Source organism: Fringilla coelebs, assembly GCF_963513975.1.
Source record: "Fringilla coelebs genome assembly, chromosome: 10".
Lineage (NCBI taxonomy): Eukaryota > Metazoa > Chordata > Aves > Passeriformes > Fringillidae > Fringilla > Fringilla coelebs.
Window position 1 is genome coordinate 3,976,507 of NC_140036.1, and position 19,059 is coordinate 3,995,565.

Below are 19,059 nucleotides of genomic sequence, written 5' to 3' on the forward strand. Positions count from 1 at the left end.
GCCAGGTCAGAGGTGGAAGAGCCTGAGCTATACAGTGGAAGGTTGGAACGAGATCATCTTGAACATCCCTTCCAAAAAAACCCATCCTGTGATTCTGATTCCTCCCTCCTTGCGTACTGGGGAATACTGCCCCTTCCACTGTCACCAAAATCCAAGGGCTCGGTGCCACGTGGGTCCCAGCACTGCCATTCCAACAGCAGGACTGCATTTCCCCATGGAAAGCTGACACATCACCTCCTCCGAACCGCCGGAGATGCTCCAGGCATCCTCACCACAGAGCCCCACAGGCCAGCGCTGGCTGCTGCGGCCACACACACCCGCTCCTTCCCAGGCAGCGCCCAAATCCCCCCTTCCTGCCCCCGAGGCACTCACTGGTGGTGCTTCCCGACATCTGGATGATGCACTTGGACTCGCGGCTCATCTCCCGGGAGTTGAAGGGCCGGACGCGCACTGCCACCTTCACCGACGCTCCCGCCATGGCGCCGGCCACGCCTGGGTCCTGCTGCAGGGGAGCACTGGCTGGCCTGCACAAGGGAAGGACAGGGGCTTAGGAAGAGCTGCATCCCAATCCACGCCTTGCAGCCGTGCTGGATGGATGGAAGGTCTGCGCAAGGAAAGCTGCTGGGAGCGCTGTTCTGCCGCTGCCCGAAAGATGGGGTTTTGTTCCCTGCCTCGGTCTGCCCTCATGTTACCTCTCCCTTCTCCCTGTCATACCTCAGGTCAGGACCCTCAGCTCAGTCCCAGGGGTGATCCTTGCCTTATCCCAGGGCAGCACTGGAGCCTCCATCCCCCTGGGCACCCACGGAGCCGCTGCCAGCATCAGCACAACCCCAAGGAGCCGCTTTTACACCCCAGGATGCCAATAGCCCCAGGGTACCCCCTAACCTGCCAGAAAGGTTACCCAAGCCTCCTGCCTCCCCTCCAAGCCCAGCAAAGCAGGAGCTGGGCAGCAGGACAGAGCAGGGAGGGAGGGAAGCGATGGCATTCCATTGGGAACGGGGGCGGTGGCTGGGCATGCGCCTCCCATTCAGCTCCCACAAAGCAGACGTGCAGCATCAGCACCAGCAGCCCTTCCTGGGAAGCCAGTGGCCATTGCACTCAGCTGAAGCTCCCAGTTTACCATCCTATGTCCAGTCCTTTTGCTAATAAATTAACTGCAAATCTCAGCAAGACAACACAGACCCCTGGCCAACACCTCCCAGAGCCGCTGTCCATCCCAGCACAGGTGCCCAGGTGCTCTGCAGGCCATTCCCAGCTTCCCTCAGCTGCAGTTAAGCCTCATGAGCACTGCCCAGAAAATTCTACTGGGATCCTTCCTCTGATGGCTGCATCCTTTGGGATCCTTTTGGACCTGACACAAATCCCTTTTCCTGCCTTTCCCTGCTCCCTGGCTCCCCGTGCTGAGCCTGGTGGTGAAAATGGAGCACAGGACCCCTCAGAAAATGGGCAGGAACTGCTCCTCTGGCATCCCACCTGCAAGGGTGTGTGTGAATTCCCCAATCCTTTCCAAGCCTGGGTTTTGCCAGTGGGATATTTGCTCCAGGAGGAAGGAGATCAGGGAGAAATGAGATCGCTAGTGAGCACCAGCACAGCTCTGGTTACATGGGCCATGACCAGAAGGAAGTGGAGCAGTCAGGAGGGATCTTAAACATGAGATGTGTTTTCCCATAGTGGAAGTGAAAAATTCAGAAGAATTGGAAAAAGGAGGGGAGAGAGGGAAGAAAAAAACAAATCCACAGAACAGAAAGGATCCCAAGAGAAGGGGATGGCCTTAAAACTACCTGAGGTCTGACAGCTGTGGTTTGATTTCCAAGGGGGTGAGAGGAAACCATAGACACAGTGGAAAAATTTGCATCAAGAAAGTGTTACAAGCTTGGCACTGCCTCTCAGAAACCCTTTGCCTGTTTTATAAGTGAGCTGGCATGTCCAGCAGCATGCAGAGGACAAAGCTGCTTCTGTTGGAGTTCCCAAGCCCCCCTCTTATCTTCCTGCTGGGATGGCTCCAGAGCTCCCACTGTGCTCAGCCAGTGATCACACCCATAAATCCCAGAGTTCAAGCATTTGGTCTCAGGTTTTCTTGAGCTTGGATTATTTTAAGCAGGTGTTTAACACCACCCTTGAGTCCCTAAGCAAGCAAGTGGGCTGCTGCCTCCCAGTGGCCTCCACCTCCCCACTCAGCTGGGGAAAGGAAAAATTAAACAGCAGTGCTTGCCAAAGGGGAATGAAGGAGTTGTTTTTCCCATGAAAACGATTGGATGTATTCCCGTGTGGAAGGGCTGCATCTTCACCAGGCCAAGAGCTCGAGCTGCTCCACCCTGTGGCACCACTCAAGGACAATGGATTCACCCCCGGGCCGAGGCTGCCCCTGACACCTGCCCATGTCAAACCTTTCCCTCTCCTCCCGAGGCAAGGCAGCTCCCTTCCCCCAGCTCTGCAGCCCCTCCAGCCACCAGGGCTCTGAAGAGGTGGGTCAGCTCCCTGGACTCCTGCCTCCTGCACGGCCCCAGAACAGCAACACCCACCTGTGAGCCCACCAGGAGCCCCTGCTGCCTGCCACGGGCCACCTCAGCCCCTGCTCTCATCCCCTCCCACCCCTGCGCCATTCCCAGCCACTCCAGCCTCATCCCTTCCCACAAAGACACTCTGGTTTCTCCTTTGAACCACTTTCCTGTGTGCCTCCTCCTGCTGTGTAGCTTCCCTTAGTGCTGCTTTCCTTTCTTTGCCCTTTTCTGCCTGCTCAGCCCCACACCCCATACCCCCACCACTGCTGGCTGTGAGAACCTCCCTCCTGGCCAGCAGGACCCTTTCTCTCTCCCTGCCATCCACAGGCTACCTCCCAGTGAATTCCCATCTGGCAGTGATGTGAGCTCCTCTCCTGGCCAGTATTCCCTGCTGCAGAGCCCCAGTTCCATTTTCTGCTCCATCCCTTTCCCTCAGCATCCTCGGTGGGCAGTGCACTACTTCCCTCTGCTCCTCTGCAGCTCTCCAGTTCCATCCCTGCCACAGCAGCACGAGGACCCCAGGTGACAGAGTGCCCTTGGGGACCAGCAGCAGACACTGACCCAGCTGCTCCCCACCCTCCTTTCCTTCCCCTGACTCACGTCCCTGGCTCAGCTGCAGGGAGGCACCCGTGGCATCACTGGGCATCCTGTGGAGAGGGGGGCCAGGCTGCAGCGAGCAGGGCAGGGCCAGGGCAGGGCCAGGGCAGGGCCAGGCAGCCCTCCCAGCCTGTGGGCAGCTCCAGCCCAGCCAGCTCTCTCTGCCTGGGGACAGCCAGAGCAGCCACCGCCTGCTTAATCTGCTGCCATCGAGAGAAATTCGATAAGCCAGGGCCAGCCCTTGGCTGGGAGCCTGCCAGCACCAAAGCCCTGCTCCCTGTTCCCTCCCTGCCACCTCCCAGGGCTGCCCTACTCACAAGAGGAATGGTCAACAGGGGGAACATCTGGACCTGTCCCCAGTTCTGCAGGGCATCTCTTCCCCCCCTTCCCGTGCAGCCTGCTGGCTCTGCCCCTCCCCGTGACACACCAGGCACCCCCAGCAAGGAGCAAAAGGCCTGGAGAGCCATGATTAACTGGATCAGCCAAGATTAATTGGGCAGAGATTAGCTAATGAAACCACCCTTTAGTCCAGGGGCTACCAACTGGCAGCCTCTCCTGCTGAGAGGTGACCAACAGGACAGGGAGCATTGTCCCCAAGTGCCACCAACCAGCAAGCTCTTCCCTAAAGGATGCTCAGGAATGTGCTGTGCTGCCAGCCCCCCAGCTCCAGCAGATGAGGAGCTGCCTCAGCCAGGGAAACCCAAGGTGAGTTTCCCTTTGTCTGCTCACATCCAGCCCCACGTCACCTCAGCCGGGGTGGACGCCCCGTTGGGCTGCACCAGCGTGTTCTCAGCAGCTGCCAGGCTTTGTTGTGGTGAGCCCTTCCCCTGCACCCTTTGTTGGGGCCCCCCAGCTCTGAGTGGGACCACGGGGCACTGGGCTGCCTCTAGGGCAGCAGGGAACACGTTGCTGGATGACATGGCACCATCAATGCCTCCTCACCCACCTCCCGCCCCACACAGCACAAGGGGCCATGACGGTGCAGTTTTCTCCAGAGCAGCACCTGCAGGCAGGGAAGCAGCTCAGAGGACAGCCCAGGACAAGGACAATGCCCCCCACACTCAGATGAAAGCCAGCCCCTGCTTCCCCAGGCACCCTGCCCCTGCCTTCTCACCTCCTGCCCACCCCACCGCCCCAGGGCAGAGTTTGCAGCTCCCTGAGAATTCCCACGCAGATTCAGTTTACGGGTAGCAAATGTAAGGACATGGAGAGGGGTTCTGCTTCCCATCTCTGCTGCAAAGTAACCCCACCCCCATCCGTGCTCCCTCCATCCTCCCTTCCAGACACGCCGACCCAAAGCAGGGAACAGCTGCACAGAAAAGGCAGAGAGCTCTGGGGGGTGCCCAGCATTTCTGGGCACGGAGAAGGGCAGCCAGGGACGGGGTGGACAACAGATTCCCACAGGACCCAGGGCTTGCGGGGCTGCAGCTCCTGCCACATGCAGGGAGGTGGAGGGTGGTGGCAGCATCTTTGCCAGCGCCAGCTGCCACCTCCCAGACAAAATGGAGGTCAGCAGCAGCAAGCCGAGATGGCAGAGCCACCACACCCCTGGCCATGCCCAGGGGAGGAGGAGGGTCTGCTGCCTCCCTGTCCCCCGGTGCCACAGCGGCCACCTGCACGGGGCTGCTCCGGGGGCTGCCCCTGCCTGTGGGGTGGGACGGGAGATGCTCGGCTGGTCCCTCGTCCTCCCCGAGCCCTGCTGCTGTCGCACGGGACCCGAGCAGGCAGGAGCCCCGCTCACAAGGGGTCTGCAGGGTCTAGGGGAGGGGACACTGCCCCGAGAGGGGGAGGAGGAGGAGGAGGAGGAGGAGGGCGAGAAGGAAGCAGAGGAGTTAGACAATAGGGCAGGTGCAGGGCTGCTCCCTGCGAACCCGGATGACCAAGCGTGGAGCTCTGCACTAGCCCTGCGCCCCGGGACCGGCCCCTTGCACAGCCAGCAGCCACCGCACTGGCCCGCAGTGACATGGCGGCCCTTGTCCAGCCACTCCACGGCGCAAGGTCACCGGCAGCTGCTCGTCCTTGGGGGCCAAGAACAGCCTTAGCCCCGCAGCATCTTTGCCAGCCACCCGCGGCGAGAGCCCCAGGTGGGGCATCCACCGCTCCCTCCAGCGCTGCTGCTGAACTCTGGAGCGTTATGATGGTGATGACGCAAGATGTCTCAGCTGCATAACCACTGCCATCTGCCCCGCAGGGAAGGGCAGGGGTGGCTCCGGGGTGACAAGGGGTTCCTGTGTCACCCGCCACGGGCTGCGGGGATGGCATCCTCCCCCTTCGCACCCTGACCGAGGCCGGGGAGGCAGAGGCGTCTCCTCGTCCGCGGGCAGCCCCCCCACCGCACCCCGGCTGGATCCTTCTGGAAGATGGGGCGGCACCCGGCGGTCACCGCGCTGGGGACCCGAGGGCAGCTTCCCCGCACCCCCAACATCGAGCATCGGGGGGCTCCGCAAAATGGCCACCGGCCGCAGCCCCCTCGCCCCGCCGGACCCTCGGGGATGCGCATCCCGCTCCCACCCGCCGCGCCTCGTCCCCGCCGGGGCCACGAGGGGCGGCACCGCCACCGCGGAGCAGCCCCGGTCCCCCCGCGGCCAGCGCCCCGGGGCTGCCCGTGCTGCGCGGCGCCGCCCGCCCCTACCTGTGATGCCCGCGGCCGGGGCCGTGGCCGTGGCCGGTTCGGAGGGGCGCGGCGCTCAGCCGTGGGCGGGGGGCGCCGGCATGAGGCCGAGCTGCGCGGTGCGATGCGGTGCCGGTGCCGGTGTCGGTGTCGGTGCCGGTGCGGGTGGCAGCGGCCCCGCCCCTGCGGTCCCCGCCCCACGCGCTGGTTGGCGGCCGCCGCCGCCCGGAGGGGGACGCGGGGACCGGGAGGGCGCGCTCGGGGATGGAGCGGTGACGTCAGCGCATCCCCCGGCCCCGGCGAGCTGCGGAACCGCCGCAGGGGCGGGGCGGGGCGGGGTGGGGCGGGGCTCGGCAGCTGTCGCCTGGCAACCGGCACCGGCCCGGTACCCCGGTACCCCGGTACCCCGGTACCCTGGTACCCCGGGGCGGACACCGCTACCGCTGCTCCCCGGCGCAGTATTCCGGGGAGCGGCCCCGGCCAGGGCTTCCTGTGCCCCCGGTCCCGGCGCCGTCAGTTCGCTCCTCCGTCCGCCGAGCCCCCGCCCGCCGCCCGGGGCACGGCCGCTCCTGCCCATCTGCGCCCGGAATTCAGAGCCGGCGCAGAAAGCGGATTATTCCTTCGCTGCCAGCTGTTTCCAGCAGCGCGGCCAGCCTCGAGGCCACGCGTCCCCTCCCCGCCCCACCCATGCCCCAAATCTCCCTAGAGGACAGGGAGATCTCCATCTGATATGTCGTCATCGCTTTGGTGGGATGATGGCTGGGCAGCACTCCCCGGGCTGACTGTGGCTTCCATCAGCCATGTCGGATCAAACTCATCTGCCCCCAGCTCCTCTCAGTGGTCGCCACCCGGCTGCTGGGCAGATGTGCTGTCACCTGGCACTGCTGCTGGCTCCATGCCTCTGTCCCTGACTTCAGCAGCGGCCACTGGTGCCAGTTCTGCCAGGTGGGAACTTCCACCCCTGTGCTGCCATCCTGAGCCAAAGCTTTGCTCACTGAGAGGCTCCTCTGGGCAGGGACCCACTCATGGATCTGCTAAAGCTGGCAGCAGGCAGCTTGTTTGCATTTCAGGGCATGGATGGCCGAGAATGTTGGGCACAAGGCAATGTGCTGTGGGTACACACAGCAGGTAACAGAAAATCGACCCCACGTGGGGCCTGTGGCATCCCCAGGACACACTGGGATGCTCATGGTCCAGGCTGAGCCTGCAGAGCACAGCTCGCTGTGGCAGGGACTGTGTCCGTGTCCCACAGCCCTGGTGCACGTCAGCCCACTGGCCAGCCTCCTTCAGGCTGTCACCCAGCCAGATGTCCCTCTGCAAGGCAGGCCCCTGGCGAGGGAGCTCTGGTCAACAGGAGCTTTTCCTGGAGGAAGATCTATGACCATGGCAGCTGTGCCAGACCAGTCTCGGCACAACCATCCCATGGCAGAGGCTCTAGGTGCCCAGAGCAGGGATCCCACCTGCTGGAAAACTGTTGGGAGACATCAGCCCTGGCACTGTGGAGGCCGTGGGGACAGGGACTGCCTCGGTGCCTGGGAGTCACAGAGGCTGGCCTACCTGCAGAGTGCTGCCCTGAGCACCAGCAGGGGAGCATCCCTCAAAATGAGGGGCCCAAGACAGCAGGGATAGCACTGGTGACACATTAACCAGGCAGGGGAGGCAGCCAGGGGTAGAGTCCAGACTGGTAGGGGGGAGAACCAATTTCTGGGTCAAGGTCCATGTGGACGCTGGACACTGCTGGCACAGGATACACTGTGCTGCAATGCTGGCAGCTGCTCAGGCAGCCTCCAACACTCCTCTTCTCTGGGCTCAGCTCCTGGGGACAGCACGGCGTGCCATGGCCACCAGCCTGCTCCGCGTGTCCCCTCCGGAGGAGCTGCTGCGGCCCCTGGCCGTGCCGGAGCGGCTGCTGCTCGGCCCGGGGCCCAGCAACGTGCCCGGCCGCATCCGGGCTGCGGGAGCTCGCCAGCTCCTGGGCCACATGCACCCTGAGGTGCTGCAGGTGAGCTGCCCCAGCCCAGCCCTCCTTCCCTCCCCTCCTCTTCCTCGCCCCCAGGAAGGGCTGGATCAGCTCTGCTGGGGCAAGAGGAGCAGGAGCAGTGCTGGCCAGCGTGCTGCTGCCGCAGGTGATGGATGAGATCAAGGCAGGCATCCAGTACGCCTTCCAGACACACAACAGGCTGACCCTGGCCGTCAGCGGCAGCGGCCACTGCGCCATGGAGGCCGCCCTCTTCAACCTGCTCGAGCGAGGTGACACCGTGCTGGTGGCCATCAATGGCATCTGGGGACAACGTGCGGCCGATATTGCCAGGAGGATGGGTATGCTGGGAGCAGGCAGATGGGGCAGGGCTGAGGGGACAGGGTGCCCTGGTTTGCTGCCCCAGTCCTGGCAGTGCCTGGTGACACGGCTTGCAAAACCAGAGAGCACTCCAGGTTTTTCCAAGAATGATGCCACTCCTTTGTGGTGCTTTATGGCTTTTCCACTGGGCAAATCTGCAGGAAGCCAGACTCTGGCAGATGGCCCTGCCCCTGGTTCATGCATGACCAATTGCCCCATGGAGCAGGTGACTGCTCAGTGGGAAGCATGCACAAACCTCACTCTCCTCTGCCCAAATTCCTCCCAGGAGCCAATGTCTGTGAGCTGCTGAAGCCCCCGGGCAAGTACTTCACTCCACAAGACATTGAGCAGGTGAGTGCTGGCCACTATGCAGAGGGCACAAGCTGACCTCCAGTGTGGTCACTTTCCCCCTGTGTCGTGCAGGGCCTGGTGCAGCACAAACCTTTGGTGCTCTTCATCACCCACGGCGAGTCCTCCACAGGGGTGCTGCAGCCACTGGAGGGGCTGGGCGAGCTGTGCCACCGGTCAGTGCATGGTGGGCACCCCAAGGTCACCACCAGGGTTTTATCTGTGCTGGGCTTTTCTCTGGCTCTGTTGTGCTGGGAGAAGTTGGTGGCAGTGAGACACACAGCGCCTGTGGGGACCAGCATGCCAGGGCTGCAGGCAGAGCTGTGGCAAGAGGAGGTGGCAGGAGCACCAGGCTGAGCTCTGTCCTCCCACAGGCACGGCTGCCTGCTGCTGGTGGACGCAGTGGCATCGCTTGGGGGAGCCCCCATCTTCATGGACCAGCAGGGTAAGAGCCACATTGCCATCATGGGCAACCAGAGGACAAAGGGCTCATGCCTGGGACAGGGAGGGAGAGCAGTGGGATCAGCCCCTTGTTCTGCATTTTGGCTAGCAGCACTAGAAACTGGTCCAGCCTGTTGCCCTTGGGGGACCATCAGCAGTGCCAGGGGCCCTCCCAAAGCATCCTGAGCATGAGCAGGACCTGCCGTGTGTGCCATCCTTGTGCCTCCCACCCAAGACTTGCAGCTAGGTCAGAGAGCTCAGCATTTTCCTGCTGGGAGCCTCTGATTCCTTAGGAGCTGTCTTCCCTCTTGGGCAGAGATTGATGTCCTGTACTCAGGGTCCCAGAAAGTCCTCAACGCACCCCCTGGCAGTGCCCCCATCTCATTCAGTGAGAGAGCCAGGTAAGAGCAGCCTGGGTGGAAGGTGATGGGGCTGGGGGAGGCTGTCACCTCTCACCTGGTTCTGCCCTGTTCTGCAGTGCCATGGGGATAGAGCCCATCCCATCCCTGGGCAGTGACTGGGAGCTGGAGCCAATCTCTGTGCTCACTGCAGGGGAGTCCTCCCTCTCACCTTGGAGCTGGTGGGGTGAAGGTCCCACCTCTCCCCAGCACTCTGTTTCGCCAGGGAGAAGCTGCTGAGGAGGAAGACGAAGCCCCCATCCTTCTATCTGGACATGGGCTGCTTGGCAAACTACTGGGGCTGTGACGGGGAGCCGCGGAGGTGAGGGCGGGCTCTCCCCTTACAGTCGGCTGCAAGCGCTCCCCACCCAGCCTTTGTGCTGCCTCGGGGGCTGCCTGCCCTTCAGGGCTCAGCCCTGCCTCCCCATCACCCTGGCTGCTGCTCACAACGCCCTGCACTGGGTGATGAGGAGGGAGGATGCTGTGCCTCAGTTTCCCCGGCCACGAGCAAGGGGCTGCCGTGCTGCCAGCGAGCCGAACCCCTCCGGGTGCCCCTTGCAGGTACCACCACACAGCGCCCATCAACAGCTTCTTCAGCCTGCGGGAGGGCTTGGCCCTGCTGGCAGAACTGGTGAGTGGCGCCGGGCAGGCAGGGCAGCTCCAGCAGCACCCGTGGGGCTCGGAACAACTCTGGGTGCCAGGAGACGCCTGTCAGCAGCAGAGACCTCCTCTGTCCTCTCTGCCCTCAGGGTCTGGAGAGCTCCTGGGAGCGACACCGGGCCAACTGCACCCTGCTGTCCCAGGGGCTGCTTGACATGGGGCTGGAGCTCTTCGTGGAGGAGGAGGTGGGTGCAGGGCAAGCAGAGAGAGTGGGGGCAGAGAGGACACAGCCCTGTGCAGCTGGAGATGTGCCTGGGCAGCTTTTGATGCCAGAGAAAAATCTCCCCGCTCCGCGATGCTCTCTCCTGGCGCTGTGCTGGGGTCACCCGGGGCCGTGGGACTGAAACCAGTTTCTCTCTTCCTCAGAAGGCCAGACTTCCCACCATCACCACCGTCAGGGTGCCCGAGGGCTACGACTGGAAGGACATCACGGCCTTCCTGATGGACAACCACGGCGTGGAGATCGCTGGGGGCCTGGGCCCCACGGTGGGCAAGGTGGGCACAGCCCTCCCCTGCTGGGCACGCATCCCCGCCTTCGCTGCCCTCTCCGGCTGCCACGGCGTGTGCGGCTGGCACGGCGCGTCCCATTGCCCGGAGCAACGCATAGCAGCGTAACCGCACACAATCCCCGCCTAATTGAATAACCACGCACGTAATTAGCGCGGTGACACCTCTTTATAGCGAACCGTGTGTTAAATACCGGCGAGGGAGCTGCGCACAGCCGCTCACACCTGACTGTGCGTCCCTCCGCTCCTTCCTGCTGAGGACAGGCTCTCGCCCTTCTCCTCCAGGTCCTGCGCATCGGCCTCATGGGCTGCAACTCAACCAGGGGCAACGTGGAGCGAGTGCTCGGAGCCCTGCGAGATGCCCTCCAGCGCTGCCACCGCAGCCGGCTGTGAGCACCCTGCCGGGCGTGCCTGGCAGCAGAGGGGCTCCACTGCCTCCCTGGGATGCTGGCAGGAGCCACGGCAACATCCAGCAAGCCGAGGCACTTGGAAAGGAGCTGGGATAGCAGGGGGCATGGAGGAGAGGGCTGTGCCCAGCAGATGTGAGACGTGGCTCAAAACCTCTCCTCCCATCACCCCGCAATGGCCTGGCCCCTCAGTTCTTTCCCTTCCCCTGGCCCCAGGGCATGGTGACCCTCAGCAAGCTGACAGAGGGCTGGATGCAGGGTCTGACCACAGCTCCTTACCCCTCCCATCACCAACAACCCCAGCCTGCAGTGCAGAATGCCAGCCATCCCTTTTCAGGTTCTGTGCCATGCAGCACCCAGTGCCCAGCTCCACCAGGGGCTGTGTATGCCCCCAGTGCCCAGCTCCACCAGGGGCTGTGTATGCCCCCCTCCCCAGCTCCCCAGCTCCCCAGCTCCACCAGGGCTGTGTATGCCCCCCTCCCCAGCTCCCTAGCTCCACCAGGGGCTGTGTGTGCCCTCCCCAGCTCCACCAGGGGCTGTGTGTGCCCCCCTCTCAGCTCCACCAGGGGCTGTGTGTGCCCCTCCCCATCTCCCCAGCTCCACCAGGGGCTGTGTATGCCACCCTCCCCAGCTCCCCAGCTCCACCAGGGGCTGTGTGTGCCCCTCCCCAGCTCCCCAGCTCCACCAGGGGCTGTGTATGCCACCCTCCCCAGCTCCCCAGCTCCACCAGGGGCTGTGTATGCCCTCCCCAGCTCCACCAGGGGCTGTGTATGCCCTTCCCAGCTCCACCAGGGGCTGTGTGTGCCCTCCCCAGCTCCCCAGCTCCACCAGGGGCTGTGTGTGCCCCCCTCCCCAGCTCCACCAGGGGCTGTGTGTGCCCCCCTCCCCAGCTCCACCAGGGGCTGTGTGTGCCCCCCTCCCCAGCTCCCCAGCTCCACCAGGGGCTGTGTGTGCCCCCCAAGCTGCAGCAGGTGTACTCTCTCCCCTGTACCGCCTTTCCTCAATAAAATGACACAGCAGCACGCTGCTCCCTGGCCCTGTAGCTCTCCTTGCACCCCCCCAGAGTTGTGACACCCCAGTGGGGCAGCAGCAGGGTCCCACTCAGCTCTGCCGAGGGATTTCCTGGCGGATCCTGGAGAGGAGCTGGGACGCTGCGGAGCGGCGGGCGCTGTCCTGGATCCGGTACACCTGAAACTAAAGGAGGGTGGGGAGTCAGGGCACAGGGCTCCCCACCCTGCTTGAGCCCCCTGCCCAGCACTGCCAGCCTCCCACAGCATGCCAGAAGGCTCAGTGGGGCCGGCTGCAGCTCATCCCAAGCTTCCTAGCCCAGGTGGCTTCTGGTTACCTGGCTGAGCAGGATGTCAAAGTAGGCTGTGTCCCAGCAGGAGCCATCCTTGGTGGGGAGCTGCAGGAGGGCTCTGGTCTCCGTGTCTGCCTGGCAGCTGCCACTGAACCCGTGGAGGCCAAAATGGAAGCGGAGGAAACGCTGGGGGTCCCAGGCAAAGCTCTCCACTTTATGGTAGAGGGAGGCAAGGTCTGGGGCTGCTCCTTGGAAGAGGTTTTCCTCTGGGTTCAGGAAGTGAGGCAGGTGCTGGGTGGCCAGGCAGCGGAGAAGGATCACCAAGAGCCTGTAGACAGAGCCTTCCAGGTCCTGCCAGTCCTCTGGGGAGGGGAAGAGCTCTGTGCTCCACAGCAACACCATCTGTGAGGAGGGAGAGAAGAGCACAGGATCAGGCACAAGGCCTGATGCCAGGAAGGCTGTCCCTTCAAACCCTGCAACCACTTGTGGGGTTGAACCCAAGAGGGCTGGAGCAGATTATACTTTTCTGAAGGCTGGATACATATATCTGCCCTTTTTCTTTAAAAAACCTCCCACAACCACAACCCCCAAAACATCAAAGAATCCAGCACAAAGCAAAGTACACAGGATTTGTGTTCCTTGGAGGTGGAGCCACTCTGTAAGCAGAAAACACCCTAGCATCCTTCTTGACCCTTGGCTTGGAGAGCCATCAAAAGGCAGGGCACACCTGGATTGTGCCACCAGGTGCTGTCCCCAGCACGGCCACTTGGCATGGCTCCAGAGTGTTGAAAACAGGTTGGGTGGAGAGGGGAGCTTTCTTTCTCAGCAGAAACACCACCCTCAGCCCTGTACAGGCACGTCCCAGCACACCAGGCCATGGGGCAGCCTGGCAGGGTGGCACAGGGATGCCATCCTGCAGGCACAGGCAGCCTGGGCCAGGGGATGATGCCCTGCAGAGCCCCAGCTCTGAATGCACCAAGTGTCTCCAGCTGGAGGGTGCTGGTTCAGTCCCAGGAAGAAGGATCAAAGCCCTCTAACCACGTCTGGCAGCAGCACAAACCCTTCCCAGGCACAGCCACACCCCAAAGCCCTGCAGACCCCATTGTGTGGGCTCCTGTGCAGGGGAGCAGCCTTGGCTCTGCCTGCCCAGAGAGCCACGGGCCCAAGCAGCAGAACCAGCCTACCTGGAGGTGTTGGAAGGTGAGAGTGCCTGTCCCAGCCTGGCCTCCCCAGTCCTGCTCACGGAGCTGGTCGAGCAGGCGGAGGCTGTCCAGACGGGGCCCCTGCAGGCTGTCCACTCCTCGGAGCAGCTTCAGGAGGGGAAGGTGAGTGGAGGATCTGGAGGAAGAGAGGGGGGTCTGGTGGCAGGGGAGGTGAAGGCCTGCATGCTCCCAGGATGGGGAGAATATGGCATGCAGCGGGATCCCTCCATGGCACACATGGCGAGACATAAGCTTTAAGGAATTTAGGGATTTTAGAGGAGATGAGGTTTTAGTTAGAGATAAGCTTTATTAGAGTTAATCAAAATAAAGGGGTAGGCCTTGATGAAGTTGAGAGTTAGTAGTTTAATACTTGATTGCTTGTCAACACAATGTTTGGTTAGCTGGGTTTCTAATGAAGAATATAGACACTGATAAACAACTTTAGGAACATAAGACAATTTTAGGCCTCCTCTGTTCTGAAACCAATTGAAGACAGGGAATGGGAGTTCTACCAAGGGTTCATTTGTCATATTTGCATTGAAAAGGTAGAAAGGTCAGAATGAGGAAGACTTCATTTACTTCCTCATTTTGGGAGCCCTCCCCAAGAAAGGGACCACCCACCCATTTCGAGGAACAAACTAGACATGCTAATAGCTTCTGAACTAATTACCATTGGAATGGGATGTACCAAAGTGATGAATATGCATTTGTGTTTTGGATATTCAACACTTGTATAGATAAAAGGGCTCTGTAATCACCTGTAAATGGCAGTGTGTATTTGGGAGCCATCCCACAATGAACACACACTTTCTAACTTTAAACTGTTAGAGAGTCTTTGTCCGTCACAGTTGGATATCGGTACTAGATCAATACCCATAATTTTGATAAATCAGTGGGGTCCCAGCCAATGCAGCACCTTGGACCTGCAAGATCCTCCTGGATCCACCTCCTGTGCTTGCCTCTGGCAGAGCAGAACTTCAGAGGTGTGGAGAGAGACAGGAACACTGCTGAGCAGCTCCTGCCTTCCCAGGAGGATCAAGAGTGAGGCAAATTGGGATTATCCTCCCCTACATGTAGCGGGGAGGGGAGGCTGGGTTGGTCCCCAACGAGAGGCTGGGCATCCAGTTGGAGCACGTTGCTCCCAAAATAGATATGGACTGGTCCAGCTGGCTGCTCAGCCCCTCCGTGGGGCTGGGTGGTTGTGCTGGCAGGTAAGACACGTCAGTCCAGCCCTGTTTTGTCCTGCAGCCCACCTTGGGAGGCAGCTCATCACCCTGCTGGTCTCTGAAGCCCAAGCAAGGATCTGGGAGCTGGCCCCTCTGCACAGTCAGGGTGCAGCTCCAGTGGATCATTTCAGAGGGCTCCTTCTGTTGCATTCTCCCTCTTTCCCTGAGCTGTCTGAAACTTGGCTGAGGTCTTTTTCTCCAACACAGGGAAGAGGGTTTGGGCATCATGAGGGGGTGACTTCAACCCCTGCTGACACGTCCCCACCCTTTCCCAACCTCTTTTTGCCTACACCCAGCAGCGCTGCCAGCCAGGGGACATCCTTGGTGCAGGGTCACCCCGCTGTGCACGCAGCCGAGCCTCTCACCTCCAGCAGAAGGGAGAGGCAGGGACAAAGTGAGCCTCCTCCGTGGCCCTCCTGAGGCTGCCTTCGGGGAAGCCCCTGCCGCCCTGGTGCCTCCGGAGCTGCAGCGGCTCCTGCTGCCTCCTCACCGCAGGAACAATGTCAAAGCGAATGCTCTTCCAGCTGCCGCGGATCAGCAGGGAGAGCTCCATGGCATCTTCCCGCAGGTTTTCGGCACTGATGTCACCTAGATGCAGAGGGTTTGGCAGCAGTGAGCAGGTTAGCACAGCCGGTCCCGCAGGCTGAACCAGGTCTGTGCTGCAGCACCCGTGGCCGTGTCCCACCCCACTCGAGTCAGCCCTTCCCAGTGCTGCAGTCTGGGTGAAATCCCTCTCCCAGCCATGCTGGGGTGGTTTTACAGGAAGAGGCATTGCAGGGGTCAAGGTCAGGCACGGCAGGAAGTCTCAGGCGGTCAAACCGAGCTGTGCTTCTGGGGGGCTGAACAGTGCCAAGAAAAGCAAAGCAGTCCAAGAAAAATGGATCAGGAAAGGTTCATTGCTTTGTGGGGGTGGAGGAAGATGAAGGTCACTGACTTGGCCACGGAGGAAGGAGGGGATGTTGGACTTGCTGGGACTGGGTTAAAAGACTTTCAGACCCACTGGTCCTCTCACATCACCCTTCCACCCTGGCTGAGCTTTCCTTCAAGAAGCACATTGGGAGATGGAAATGCATGAAGAAGCTTATGGAGCAGCTATGGGCAATTCCCAGGGTCCCCTCCCACCACGTCTTTTCCAAGGACACTGCTGCCAGCTGGGGCCTGTCTGTTCACAGGGTCAGACCCGTGCCCCAGGATCCTGGTCCAGCTCTGATGCACTCCCAGCTCACTCTCCAAACAGGGAGCAGGGGGCACTTGGAGGCCGAGAGGTGGAGGGGAGGAATGTGGTGAGGGTAAACCAAGTCCTTGAGCAAACCCTACCTGGGGACTAACAGCAGAGCTAGGTGGACCCTGGACCTACCACGAAGGGTGCCACTGATGCCTGAGGATGACTCTGATGCCCTGGGATGGCAGGGATCAGTTTGCATCTCCCCTTCCTTAGCTGGGGGCAGAGCCCATCCCAGCACACAGCAAGGTGCTCACTAACCTGCTCCTGCAGCTTTTGGGTGGGCCACATGCCCAGGAACATAGGTCCCAGCACGTTTGCAGAGGGATCACTGCCAAGCTGGGAAGCTGGGCAGGCACTGGAGGCAGCTCCTGGCTGGGAAGCACCCTGCCAGCGTACGCACCTGGCTGAAGCAGGAAGAGGCGTTGGCAGCGCACGATGGCTGAAACAAGGAGCTCTTTCAGGTGCTGGAGGATTTTGCCTGGAAGCAGGCAGCTCGCACCACCTCCGTGCTCCATCTCATCCACAACACCAGTCCAGTCCTCCACATCAGCCCCTGGAGAGCACACTTCCAGGCAGCAGGTGTGCAGCTCTGAAGGATGCCCGCCCTGCTCCCGGCGTGCCAGCACTCGCAGGGCGTCGCCGTCAATGCGCAGGGGCACCTCGAGAGTGACAGCGTCCTCAGAGGCACAGAGAGCGAACTCAAAGGCTTCCAGGTTCCTGGCGTAGTCCACGAGGAAGCGGGGATCCCTGGCATGGACGCTCTCCAGCAGGGTGAGCAGGATGTCCTCGGCCCGCTGGAAGTGTTCCATCCTCTGCCTCTCGCGGGATACGATCACCCCGAGGTAGCTGTGCCAGAGGGAAGTGTTGGCTTCCATGGCAGCTCTGGCACTGACTGACGCCGCTCCGAGCAGCAGGAAGGGTGCGGGGGTGGGGAGGGCAGGGCCGGGTGCCGGCGTGGGGCGGGCGGAGGGGAGCAGAGCCGGGCGGTGACAAGCAGCAAGTGCTGGGTGACTCCCAGGGAGAGGTACAGGGCAAACCCAGGGCGGGGGCTTGAGTCACACCGTGGCCCCTCTCCCGGCACTCCAGAAGGGTGACAGCGAGTGCTCAGCGGGTGGGTCACGCCGGGGGAACGCTGAGCTCTCCCACACCGCCCTCGGCACAGGGACCAGGTGCCGGCAGCACCCTCTCCCAGGCAGTGCCAGGGGAAGGACCCACTGTCCTCCCGTCCCGGCCCGGCCCAGCTCAGCCCTTCCCGCCCGGCACACCCACGGGAGATGTGAGTGGAAGGGCTGCAGGACCCTGAGCCTGCCTTGCCGGTGCCCAGGGCAGCCCTGCAGGCCCAGTGCGACTCTGTCAACACCCGGCTCAGGCTCCATCAGGCTCCAGCCCTCCCAGGTGCGCAGCCCCGCCGCCCCTCTCTAGCAGCGAGCCCGCCTCGCTGCGCGCACCGGCCCCGCCCGGGCTGCGGGAGGACCCGCCCGGGAGGACGCACGAAGCGGGGTTCGGACCCCAAAGCCGCCGTGGGGAGGGTCGGGAGCGGCGGGGCCGGTCCGTGCGGTGCCTCAGCCCCGCCGCTGGCAGGGGGCGCAGGCGCTGCCGGCCCCGGCTCCGCGCATCCCGGAGCATCCTGCCTGCGCTCGTACCCTCAGACCTGCCCTCGCTTCTCCCCATCTCCCCCAAATCCCAGAATGGGGATTGATGGGCACGTCACCTTCCAGAGGTGCGTTCCCGAGCTCCGCCGGCCTGCAGCCGCAGCTCGGTAGTTACGGCTGCAAGGCTGGGCTCTGGCAGCGGGGCTGGGCGTGCAGCCGTCCCAGGCTTTCCTGCAAACCGATTCTGCCTTGGTCAGAGCAGGGAAGGCAGTGGGGAAGCGTGGGAGGCTCCGTGGCAGCAGGGGGCCCGAGACGAGCGTGGGGACCACTTGTGGGGAAGGGAGGGAGAGTGCCTTGGGGCTCGTGGCTGCTCCTCCCATCCCCTGCAGGAACGCTTACCCTCTTAAACAGCCCAGATGAGGTTTCTGGATCTCCCCGGGGGTTATTTCCAGTTTGTCCTTGTGCCTCCTTCAGTTCCCCGTGAGGGTAGGAGTCTGTCCCTCACGTTCATTGACCCTTCTGCCTTCCAAGGGTCAGAGCTTCCACCTGCAGAGCATCCTTGAGCACCTGCAGTCCGGGTCATTAAACCTGCACTGGGCTTCTCACTACCAGGAGGCTGTGGGTGCTCTGAGCTAGGGGGTCTCAGCCAGATTTTAAACCCCCACAGTGGGTAGGGGCTCTGCATTTCCTTACCTGAGCCCTGTGCTTCAGGTTTCAGCCATCTGAGCAAGGGATGCTCAGGACCCCACACCAATGGCTTCTCAACCAGGGCTTAGGGGGCAGGTCTTGCCCTCCTCCATCACTTGGGGAAGACAAGCTGGCCGGTGTCCCAGAGAAGGACCAAAAGCAGCAGACCCCCATCAGAGTGTCTTGGGCTCATCCTGAAGAATGCTGAACCCAAGCCAGACAAGAGGAATTACTGCTTCATGCCCTGGTGTGGGAAAAAGAGGGCAGAGAGATGCAGGCCACTACTTTTCTGGGGGTGGTGGGGCATGGCTCACTGCTGGCAGGGTTGCTGTACGTCCATGGAGCATCATTCTGTCATGGAGGGAGTCCCTGCCTCAGCAGCAGCCAGGACATTCCTTCTGTCCGTGCCTGGCAGGAATGCTGGAGGAGGCTGTGGGCATCATGCAGAAGCTGAACTGAGAGCCAGGAGTGGTTCTATGGGGAGGTAAGGCTGGGCAGGGCAGGGAAACATGGCTGTCCCCCCCCCCAGATGTCTTGGTGTTAGTGGGGTAACCCTACCCTCTTGTCACAGTGGGACCCTGGCATCCTGCTGCCAGAGCTCTGACCCAGGAAGAGCCAGTGTGATGTGATGTGATGTGATCCCCTTGGCTCATCTCTGCACTTTTCAGACCTCTGGGTGCCACAGTCAAGAGGTTGGTGCTGCAAATTCTGCCTTCCTGCAGGCTGGGACCTCCCCTTTCCCCCTTTTTTCCCCTTTTCCCCTTTCCTCCTTCCCCCTTCTGCCTTTCCCTTCCTCCTTTCTTCCTCTTTCCCTCCTTCCTGTTCTTCACCCTGTTTTTCTCCTTTCCTACTCCCCTTCCCCTTCCTCTATCACTTCCTCTCCCCTTCTCATTCTCTCCTATATCCCCCATAGGCAAGGGGCCCTGGAGGAGCATTTTCCTGGCTGCTGCCAGGCACAGGCAGCACAGTGAGTGACCCTGCTGCAGGAACTGCGTGAGAAGGAGGAGTGACTGATGCTTG

General features: G+C 61.9%; 3 protein-coding genes across 12 annotated transcripts in view; 1 reads left to right on the forward strand and 2 right to left on the reverse strand.

Annotated features, from left to right (window-relative positions):
- The window catches only part of KIF1A (kinesin family member 1A), a gene marked incomplete at both ends in the record, with an annotated part of 33,654 nt that extends 33,176 nt beyond the window's left edge, over positions 1 to 478 (reverse strand). For all 10 annotated transcript variants that reach the window (XM_084212608.1, XM_084212616.1, XM_084212615.1 and 7 more), the window contains one exon: positions 373 to 478. In XM_084212608.1, the coding sequence (XP_084068734.1) occupies positions 373 to 478 (106 nt within the window). The remainder of the gene's footprint in view (positions 1 to 372) is intronic.
- A 7,068-nt stretch (positions 479 to 7,546) lies between these two features.
- AGXT (alanine--glyoxylate aminotransferase) lies at positions 7,547 to 10,805 on the forward strand (the record flags this gene model as incomplete). The annotated part of the gene is made up of 11 exons (XM_084212200.1): positions 7,547 to 7,711; positions 7,836 to 8,028; positions 8,334 to 8,398; positions 8,471 to 8,571; positions 8,770 to 8,840; positions 9,153 to 9,237; positions 9,461 to 9,556; positions 9,796 to 9,865; positions 9,984 to 10,079; positions 10,261 to 10,389; positions 10,686 to 10,805. 11 exons carry the CDS (start codon positions 7,547 to 7,549, stop codon positions 10,791 to 10,793), a joined length of 1,179 nt encoding a protein of 392 aa, XP_084068326.1. The 3' UTR covers positions 10,794 to 10,805.
- Positions 10,806 to 11,908: 1,103 nt separating this feature from the next.
- On the reverse strand, positions 11,909 to 16,635 carry MAB21L4 (mab-21 like 4; the record flags this gene model as incomplete). Its single annotated transcript, XM_084212206.1, has 5 exons — positions 11,909 to 12,001; positions 12,153 to 12,509; positions 13,292 to 13,445; positions 14,901 to 15,123; positions 16,161 to 16,635. 5 exons carry the CDS (start codon positions 16,633 to 16,635, stop codon positions 11,909 to 11,911), a joined length of 1,302 nt encoding a protein of 433 aa, XP_084068332.1.
- Positions 16,636 to 19,059: the final 2,424 nt, after the last annotated feature.